The following is a 10,542-nucleotide window of genomic DNA, read 5'->3' as shown; positions in this document are numbered from 1 at the left end:
CACAGCTTTCACTCTCAAACAAACTAACATTACTAGCCAATCAGACATTTTTGGTCCTATAATCATGAGACGTGCATAATAGTATCCAACTGCAGAGTCGCAGCTGATGAATGGAAAAGAAGCCTGGGTCTCGAGCGCGACACATTGAAAAAGCTGTGAGGCGCAATGGTCAAAGATTTTCATCTAGCGTCATATTTACATAGAAAAGCTATTAGACAAGCAGCGGAGCTTTGTAAACAGCTCAGAGTAATCACGTCATCTCCATAAGAAGGATATGATTGCCAGAATGCATTTAGGCCTACCTGTATTTTTGAAAAGGTCCTATTCAAACATGATCTCTTAACGGTAATTTACCAGTAAAGACTGTATGTGTGAAAGGGGCTAAACTCTTCCTCTGCGTATGCGGTGAGTTTGGGTTGCTTAATGTTCATCTGGTATGTATCACTTGATTTGTAACGTAAATCATTTAAACCTATGCCAACACAGGAGAATACATCAACATATTTCTAAATATGCGATTTATTGTACATCGCGATTTCAAAATAAAAGTTTCTGACTTTGCATGTGGCCAAATATTAAAATTAAATGGATTTAAACGTCGTTGAATCACATGAAACATCACCAGGCCGTTGGCGCCCTCTGCAGGTATTTGTTATAATATAGGCATATTACATTATGTATTTAACAGTGTTGTTCAATAAAACCATGTACTTGGTTTTGATACTTTATTTGAGGCCAATTATTATTGCCTCATCGTTACTTTTTATATAAATATAGTCATATTAAAGCCTGTTTTTCCACTTAGTTCTATTTGTATTACTAATAAATATCAGATTACTCACTTGTCAAAATAATCAGTAGATTACTTGATTAGCAAAATAATCATTAGTTAAGCACTAGATTAGTTCAAACATTTCAAAATACAACTGCATTGTTTTACTTTTTGTCATTAAAAGACAAATATTTTGTCATTTGAAAATTTCTTAAAGTATTAAAACATTGTCTATTGCTGTTTCAAATATCCCACCATAATCTGTAGTCTGAGCCTGTCAAGGGCTAATGGCAATGGCAGATACATTACTAGTTAGTTTCAAGGAAAATCTTTTTTTTTTTTTCCCCAAATAACCCTGTGTATGTGTCCGCCCCCCAACCCCCGGAAAAAAGTTCAGGCTCAGGATTTTTTTTTTGCTTTTAAGCCCTGTAGACTGGAAGGCATTAATGTAAATAATGACAAGAAATAACATCAGTGGGTCTGGGGCCAAGCCAATCATGACCTTCTGGTTCTGTTTGAATTATAGGCCCACTGGAGAGGCTATAAGGACAGAAAGAAGTACAATGACAGGAAGCATTACCTGAAGGATCACGGTGATGATGCTGTCAAGGTGAGCAGCAGCATGACAAATTCTGATGGAATAAAAGAGTCACTTCTTGCATAATAAATTGTCAGGATTGTGCTATAAATGTCAGGACTGTGTTATATACTACATGGCAGAAAATGACTGGTCACCCCCTAATTATTGGGTTTTGCCCCTTTATTTCAGTTAAATTTTTTTTTTTTAATATGGTAAAATCTGTATTTGGATAAATATGATGTTTTTTTCGGTAGATTCAGTCAATGGTCAGGATGCATCAAGCTCGCAAAAAATACAGAGATCGTCTGCAGTACTTCAAAGACCATGTGAGTTTTTAGTCAAAACCCAAGGACTTTTATGGTTTTGTAGTTAATGTAATCTGATTTCTAACTGCACAGTGGTCAGTCTTTAATGTTCTCCATTCAATTTTCTCATCGCAGATAAATGATGTGGTGAAAATTCAGGCTTTCATTCGAGCCAACAAAGCAAGAGATGACTACAAAACACTCAGTAAGCATTTCATGTACTTCCGTCAAATTCTGTTTCACATCCTCTCACTGAGAACACGCCTCAAATATCCATACACATAATTTGTTTTGTCTTTTGAAGCCATTAAATTGTTGTTTCTGATTACTATTGAAACTTGAAGATCACTGTAGTGGTTTTCTGTGTTTACATTTCATTAAGGCTTTTTTTTGTCACAACCAAAAAAAATTTTTTTGCTACTTGCTGGTCACTCAAAAATGAAAATTCTGCCTTAATTTACTCCCCCTCATGTCATACAATGAAAGTTAACTGTTTGGTTACCAACATTCTTCAAAATATCTTTTTAAATAAAATAGTAAATGATGACAGAATTGTTTTTGGGTGACCTATACCCAGTGTTGGGGGTAATAGTGATTCGGAATAAGACAAAAACGCGGTTTGGAAGATGAATTCATGATGTACTCGCTCATTATATACATTTTGCAAATTTTGAACACAAAAAGTTACATAGTGCTGCTTTAAAATGCATGCTTTTTATGTACCCTTCTCACTTTAAATACTTTGCGTTAATAAGAATTTTGGTAACACTTTAGTGTCCAATTCTCACTATTAACTAGTTGGTTATTAGCATGAATATTACTGGGATATTGGCTATTTATTATTACTTAAAAAAAAAACCACACATTAATGGCTTGTTCTGCAAGACCTTATTCTAAATGCTACCCAATTCTTAAACTTAACAACTACTTTACTAAGTATTAATAAGCAGTAATTAGAAGTATATTGAGGCAAAAGTCATAGTTAATAGATAGTTAATAGTGAGAATTGGACTCTAATCTAAAGTGTGACCAGAATAATTTATGTAGTTATCTATTATTTATTTGAAAGACTTAAAAGAACCGTTTCATGTCTATCCTTATATCATTTACTTGTCGAGGTTGAAATAGGATTTAGAAAGTAATTAGTAATAAGTAATTAAATACTTTTTGAAGAGAGTAATTTGTACAGTAATCTAATTACACTGTCGAAGATGTAATTAGTAACTAGTAATTAATTACTTTTTTAGAGTAACTTACCCAACACTGCCTATACCTTTAAGGGGAGGAACACTTCATAGAACATTTATTTGGACAAAAGTGCAGGATGAGTCATCAATGTTTTTGTTCAGTTTTCCCAGAAGAAAAAGACTGAAAATTTGAAAAGTGTATACCTTCAAGTTGATTCCTCCAACTAGTATAGGAGTACACTAGCACTGAACACCATAAAACTCTAAATCCTGTCTTTAACAGTCAACGCAGATGATCCTCCGATGGCAGTCGTTCGCAAGTTTGTCCACCTGCTGGATCACAGCGACCAGGACTTCCAGGAAGAGCTGGAACTGATGCGGCTTAGAGAAGAGGTGATCACCAACATCCGCTCCAACCAGCAGCTGGAGAACGACCTTAATCTGATGTCCAACCTCATGATGATGAACAAGCAGAAAGGAGGCCTGAAGGCTCTTAGTAAAGAGAAGAGGGAGAAGCTAGAGGCATATCAGTTCCTCTTTTACCTGTTACAGGTAAACCTCATCAACTCTAATCCAAGAATTGTTTGAAAATCAACGTTACTGCAGTCCTGTTGATTTCCCTCTCTGTTTTCCTCAGACAAATCCAACCTATCTGGCCAAGCTGATCTTTCAGATGCCACAGAACAAGTCCACCAAGTTCATGGATTCTGTCATTTTCACATTGTACAACTACGCTTCCAATCAGCGTGAGGAGTACCTCTTGCTCAATCTCTTCAAAACGGCCCTGCAGGAGGAAATCAAGTAGGAACTGCATGATATTCCATGTTTTATATACCTTGCGAAAGTATTCAAACCCCTTCATTTTTTCACGTTTTATGTTGCAGCCTTATGTTAAACTGCTTTAAATTACTTTTTTTTCCACATCAATCTACACTCCATACACCATAATGACAAAGCAAATAACAGGTTTTTAACATCTTTGCAAATTTGTTAAAGATAAAAAAACTTAAATTATTCCATTGCATAAGTATCTTGGACAGTTGAAATTTAGCTCAGGAGCATTCATTTTGCTTGTAAATGTTACCACACTTTGAGTGTGAAGTTAACCTGTGGCCAAACTGAACAATTGATGGAGAAGGGCTTTGGTTAGAGTGGTGACCAAGAAGCTGATGGTCACTCTAGTTGAGCTCCATGATCATATGTGGAGATAGGAGAAACCAACAGAAGGACGAACATCACTGCAACACTCCACCAATCTGTGCTTTATGGCTGTGTGGCCAGACTCAATCCTCTCCTCAGTTAAGACACATGAAAGCACACTTGGGATTTGCAAAAAAAAAAGGATATTTCTGGAGAAACCTGAAAATGTGCGTCTGCCCCCATCCAACCTGACAGAGCTTGAGAAGTGAACAGGTGAGAAGAATGGCAGATAATTGCCAAATGCAGATGTGCAAAGCTTGTCGCATCATACCCCAAAAATACTTGAGGCTGCTTCAGCTAAGTACTGAGTTAAGGGGTTGAATACTTATGCAATGTACTTATTTCAGTTCTTTTATTTTTTAGAAATGTATAAAGTTGCGACAGTTCTGTTTTTGATTTGTCATTATGGTGTATGGAGTGTAAATTGATGTGGGGAAAAAAATAATTTAAAGCAGTTTAATAAGGCTGCAACATAACAAACCTTGAAAAACAAAAAAAACAAAGGGGTTTGAATACTTTCGCAAGGCACTGTACTCTTTAACTATTTATCAAGACACATTTGCATCTTTTACGATCTCTCAGTGATATTTGTCTTCAAAAGATCAAAAGTGGACCACATCCAGGAGATCGTGACCGGAAACCCAACAGTCATTAAGATGGTCGTGAGCTTTAACAGAGGAGCCAGAGGTCAGAACGCACTCCGGCAGATCCTGGCTCCGGTTGTGAAGGAAATCATGGATGACAAGACGCTCAACATTAAAACTGACCCAGTTGACATATACAAGAGCTGGGTGAACCAGATGGAGAGTCAAACTGGAGAGGCCAGGTGTGTTTTCAACGTTTTAATATGAAGGGCCCACGCTGTCCAGCACAATATTCTCCCCTCCATATATGCCAAGATATTTTCAGTAATTTCTTTTGTAATTATGACAAAGCTGCTTGTTTTCAAACGTTTATTGATGTATCAAATTAATGTGGTTAATTCGTTTAATGTATTGAATTATTTAACTATGATTTATTTTGTCATCCCACACATTATATTCTAACTTCTATATTCCAGAACTGTATGTTCTTCAATAAAAACAGTATTTATTGTGTGAAAATGATTTTAGTCTTAATTCTATGTGTTTTTAGCATTTTAATTTAGATGAGAGCTTGATTTATTTTAATATATTAATAATAATTTGTCCATTTAAATAATTTGAAGTCATTCTGTGGCCTCCTTGGAAATCTGCTGAGACCCCTACTTATAATAATAATAAGAAATATAAATGTTTAATGGATTTTTAAGACATGTAAAAGACTAAAAGTAAAGACCGAAGTTCATTTAATTAAATCCAGATGCAAAAATTAAATGTAATGCTAGATGACCTGCTACCTAATGTTGCAATGACCGTGTAATTCTGTTTTGCAGTAAATTGCCATATGATGTGACTCCAGAACAGGCAATGAGTCACGAGGAGGTTCGAACCCGGCTGGAAGCCTCCATCAAGAACATGAGGACGGTCACAGACAAATTCCTCTCGGCCATAATTGTTTCTGTGGATAAAATCCCGTGAGTTGATTGAATCCCGCCACCTGAATTTCCCTCAGGGATCAAAAAATTCCATGTCTTACATCTATTTTTAGCTGCACCTACCATAAATTGTTCTTGAATATATGAAAATGACTTTTAGCAAGCCCAGATTTGAATATTCAAATACATGTCTGTTACATGAGCCGTTTCTTTGTTCATGCTTGTGTACAAGTCAGTATTACACCGCTGTTAAAGAGTGGCGCTGTGCTGCTGCTTTCATTTTACTAAGCTAAACCTAAAAGGGCGGAATACCGCATAAAATAACATTACTTTTATATTAGCTTTTCTTCACAGATTGGACTAAAAATAACATACAATGATTGACTCTTTATGAATAAATGCTTTAATTACTCATAAACTCCTCCTATATCATTCAAATAAATAATTCACTGAATCCGCCGGAGCACAATTAATTACCAATTATGAATTATGATACAATTATGAATTTACTGAATGCTAACTTACAATAACATTTATTCATGTTTGACTTGAAATAATCCAAGAACTATTACCATGTTATTGTGTTTGAGAATGGATCACATTATGAAATAAGTATTGCTGACTGGTTGTTCTCTTGTAGACTTATGTTCGCTACACTTTACGTTCAAACTACACCTACTAAGAATCATTTGTGTAAGTCTCTGTGTGTTTGACTCATTTTCCCTGTAGATATGGTATGCGGTTCATTGCCAAGACACTGAAGGACACAATTAACGAAAGGTTCCCTGATGCCACAGAGGATGAGCTTTTGAAGGTTTGTTACATCACAGCTGCTAGAAATCACAGCAGTGTTATTCCTGTGCAGCATTTGGCTGATGTAATTGTACGCTTTAGTCCCCAAAACAAGCCAGCCTTTATTCAGATGTCTCTGAACACTCTGATTGCCTCTCTGCTAAATGGGCACCCGCTGCTTCTCCATATCAGTTCTATCCCACTGTGGAACATTGTGCTGAATCCTGAGCATTTCTCTGCTCTTGTGCTTCACTTCTGTTGTGAAACTCCAGTCTTCTCACTTTGAATAATAAATGTGGTTTCAATTTCCTCTTCTTCTGGTAAGAAATTCCTCTTTTCTCTATCTATCTGTCCCACACCTGCTCTGTTTCTCTCTTTCTCTACGGCCTGGCTCCAGCTCTCCTCTTGGCCCTTGCTTATACCCTTTTTTAAGAGGTTTTTGATGAGCACCCAACCCAGGTGAGCCACGTCTTTCTTATTCTTGCCTTGCTGCTTCTCTGTCAGTAATTTTGTTTGCCCCCTTTGTAGAAGCAGAGGATCTTCAATTGCAAAAAGATAATAGGTTTTAAAAATTGCCCAGATGTTGTGTTTGCTTAAAAAAAGGAGGACATATACTCATCCTTATTATTTTTTAAGATTGTGGGCAACCTGCTGTACTACCGCTACATGAACCCTGCCATTGTGGCTCCTGATGCCTTTGACATCATTGATCTCTCGGCTGGAGGTCAGCTGACTACAGAACAGAGGCGAAACTTAGGATCAATCGCCAAAATGCTGCAGCACGCAGCCTCCAACAAGATGTTCCTCGGAGACAACGCTCATCTGAACCCCATCAATGAATACCTCTCTAACTCCTACCAGAAGTTTAGGTACAAGTGACATCAGATTTCTTCTGTTTGTTTTGTTATTTCAAGCAGTTTCTTTATTTCCATACTGATGCAAGAACTTTTCTATCACCCAGACGTTTCTTTTTGTCTGCTTGTGACGTCCCATCTTTGGAAGACAAGTTCAATGTGGATCAATACTCTGACCTGGTCACCTTGACCAAGCCTGTGATCTACATTTCCATTGGGGAGATCATCAACACTCACACGGTAACCATCTGAGACATTTACTGTTGCTCTGCAAAATTTTGAAATTCAGTCATTTCAATTGGTGTCTGCTTAATTGACCTATCGTAAGCCCTGCCCCCCTTAGTTACTGTTGCTCACTTGGAAAAACAAACAGAGCTGCTCACTGTCTTACAATGACAGCTGTCAGTGAAAACCTTCTTCCGAGGTGTTTCTGATAAATTTGGGACATAGATGGACCTTCAAGTGGGACTTAAATATGCCATGGAGGGATATATATAAGATATTAATATAAATATGTAAAAATACAGATCACAATGCAAACAGGAGAATTATGTTACGGTCGTCACGATCGCAATGACAACATCCCGGATCAACACCGTTCATATACCGTAGAGTAAGATTAAATGAATATACATTTAACCAGATTACTATAGAGAGGCACTCTAATATAGACCGTCGTTTATGTGTTTTTGACTTTCACTGCACGGTACATGATGTGAGAACAGTTCGCTATTTAGGTTTGTACGTTAGCATGGACTGGACTCACGAACTATAACGCTAAAGTTAGCTAGTTTTAGCCAGAGATACCTTGCTGAAGCACAAGATGACATTAACGTTCTGCTTGAGCAGATAAAAATCGTAACTTAATGAGAGTATGACAACCAGAAAATGAACGTTTTCATCTTCATTGTGATTGGGGTTGAATGCTTAGGGACATTTTGCTCTGTTTTGGTTGGATTTAGGAAATGGAATAAAATAAAATACATTGCCTATCCTCTCAGGATACCTGGAATTAGTGTTACAAGTACCCTAGGCACATCGTTGTTCCATTTTTGTAGGATAAACACCATTAAACCGATGCGAGCTTCGGATCTTCCAATGTTTCTCTATGGCGCTGAAACCTAAAGATGTCCGAGTTCCGCTCCCCGTGCAACTGATACTCGACTGCCATTGGCTCATCTGCGTTCGAGGGGAGGGGCTTACCGATAGGTCAATAGGGAGTTTTGACTAGGGGCAAAAAAATCCCCACAGATATTTTGCTTTGGTTTCAAGTTATTCACGAAGAAATTCAATACGTTGACCAACAGAAAGCTAATTGGTTTGAAAGTGACCTTTGTGACCACACCTTTTTGGTAGAGATAACATCCAGTGTAGCTGGACTGAATGAACTGAATGTATTGTGGTATCTTTTTTAGCTCTTGCTAGATCACCAGGATGCCATCGCTCCAGATCACAGTGATCCTATCCATGAGCTGCTAGATGACCTGGGAGAGGTGCCCACCATTGAGTCTTTAATAGGTGAGCCTCTGAGATATGCTTTAAAGTCTCAGGACGCTGAGGTCCTGCAGAGTCAGAGTGATCGACTGTCGTTCCCTCGCAGGTGAGAGCCCACTTCCCCCTGATGATCCTAATAAGGAAATGATGGGTAAAACAGAAGTCTCTCTCACCCTCACCAATAAATTTGACGTTCCTGATGAGGCCAATGCTGAAATGGATGCCAAGACTCTACTCCTCAAGTAAGGACAATGCCTTACTCCAGGTCTCTTTTGAAATACTAAGTGATTCGTTATTGCAATACCAGAAAGCAGTCAAAGCAGCAAAATCTAGATATTTTTTAGAAATCATTACTAAAAACTGTCACAGGCCAAAAACACTTTTCACTATTATCAATACTACTATAAACCCCTCTGTGTGTTTGTTTCCTGAAATGTCTTCATCTGTGTGTGAAGCTTTTCTTAATTTTTTTGTTAATAAGATAAGTAATCTAAGAATGGGGATAACTCCTCCTTCCTTCTTCGATCCCTCTTTGCCCCGTTTGTAGTGCTGCTTTGTCATTTTAAACCCATTTCTGGCACTCATCTTCAAGAAATAGTGGATCAGCTTAAGCCTTCTGGCTCTTCTATTGATATAATTCCTCCATATATTCTTAAACAAGTTTATGATATAGTTGGTCCACAGCTCTTGACTACGATAAATCGCTGCTTAGAAACCGGTATTGTTCCTGACTTATTAAAACATGCTACAGTCCACCCCTTGCTTAAAAAACAGAATTTAGACCCCACAGTGTTAGCCAACTTTAGACCTATCTCAAATTTGTCATTTATCACTAAGATTTTAGAGGAAATTGTCCTACAGCAATTGCAGGGTTTTCTAGATGACAACATGATTTTTGAAATATTTCAATCCGGTTTTAAAAAACATCACTCTACTGAGAGTGCATTGTTGAAAGTTTTAAATGATATTTTAGTAACCTGCGATTCTGGCAACTATGCTGTGCTTGTGCTCCTTGATTTGACCGCTGCATTTGATACGGTCGATCACGAAGTCCTTATTGCTCGGCTGGAGCAATGCGCAGGCATTAAGGGTAGTGCCTTAAATTGGTTTAAATCTTATTTTTCAAATCGAAGTTTTTCAGTTAATATTGGAGATAATTTTTCTAGTGCTGCTTCTTTATCATGTGGGGTTCCTCAGGGATCCATTTTGGCTCCCATTCTTTTTTCAATATACATGCTCCCACTTGGTTCTATCTTCAGGAAGTATGGGCTGTCATTCCATTGTTATGCTGATGACACCCAAGTTTATCTGCCCTTAAAACGTAATTCAGACGGTTTGGACACTCTCAGGGCTTGCTTGTCAGATGTAAAGTCCTGGCTGTCTCTAAACTTTCTGAATTTTAATGAGAGTAAAACAGACATTATAGTCTTCGGTCCTTCAGATTCATTTCATAATCCCAAAGCAAATCTTGGTGGGCTGTCTTCTTATGTGAAGACATCGGTGAAAAACCTGGGTGTTGTCTTTGATGAGTCTCTGAAATTTGATAAGCAGATAAACTTGGTGGTGAAATCATGCTTTTTTCAGTTGCGAATGCTAGCAAAAGTAAAGTCTTTTCTCTCCTTCAAAAATTTTGAAAAAGTAATCCATGCCTTTATATCCTCCAGGCTGGATTACTGTAATTCTCTATATGTTGGGATTAGCCAATCAGCTTTGTCCCGATTACAGTTAGTTCAAAATGCAACAGCCAGACTGCTTACGGGTACTCGAAAACGGGACCACATCACTCCAATTTTACGCTCTCTGCACTGGTTACCAGTGCGCCACAGAATTGATTTTAAAATT

General features: G+C 37.6%; 1 protein-coding gene across 1 annotated transcript in view; it reads left to right on the top strand.

The window, feature by feature from the left end:
- Positions 1 to 10,542, top strand: part of LOC107701276 (ras GTPase-activating-like protein IQGAP1) — a 58,114-nt gene that overhangs the window by 43,951 nt on the left and 3,621 nt on the right. Inside the window, exons 20-31 of the mRNA XM_016503250.1 lie at positions 1,299 to 1,382; positions 1,607 to 1,678; positions 1,793 to 1,862; positions 3,128 to 3,396; positions 3,482 to 3,645; positions 4,646 to 4,870; positions 5,459 to 5,599; positions 6,290 to 6,374; positions 6,989 to 7,221; positions 7,314 to 7,446; positions 8,622 to 8,724; positions 8,807 to 8,942. Of these exons, the coding sequence (XP_016358736.1) occupies positions 1,299 to 1,382; positions 1,607 to 1,678; positions 1,793 to 1,862; positions 3,128 to 3,396; positions 3,482 to 3,645; positions 4,646 to 4,870; positions 5,459 to 5,599; positions 6,290 to 6,374; positions 6,989 to 7,221; positions 7,314 to 7,446; positions 8,622 to 8,724; positions 8,807 to 8,942 (1,715 nt within the window). The remainder of the gene's footprint in view (positions 1 to 1,298; positions 1,383 to 1,606; positions 1,679 to 1,792; positions 1,863 to 3,127; positions 3,397 to 3,481; positions 3,646 to 4,645; positions 4,871 to 5,458; positions 5,600 to 6,289; positions 6,375 to 6,988; positions 7,222 to 7,313; positions 7,447 to 8,621; positions 8,725 to 8,806; positions 8,943 to 10,542) is intronic.

This window comes from Sinocyclocheilus anshuiensis, unplaced genomic scaffold, assembly GCF_001515605.1.
Source record: "Sinocyclocheilus anshuiensis isolate Anshui unplaced genomic scaffold, SAMN03320099.WGS_v1.1 scaffold1946, whole genome shotgun sequence".
Taxonomy (NCBI): domain Eukaryota; kingdom Metazoa; phylum Chordata; class Actinopteri; order Cypriniformes; family Cyprinidae; genus Sinocyclocheilus; species Sinocyclocheilus anshuiensis.
The sequence above is the reverse complement of the archived record's forward strand: the minus strand, read 5'-3'. Positions and strand labels throughout refer to the sequence as shown.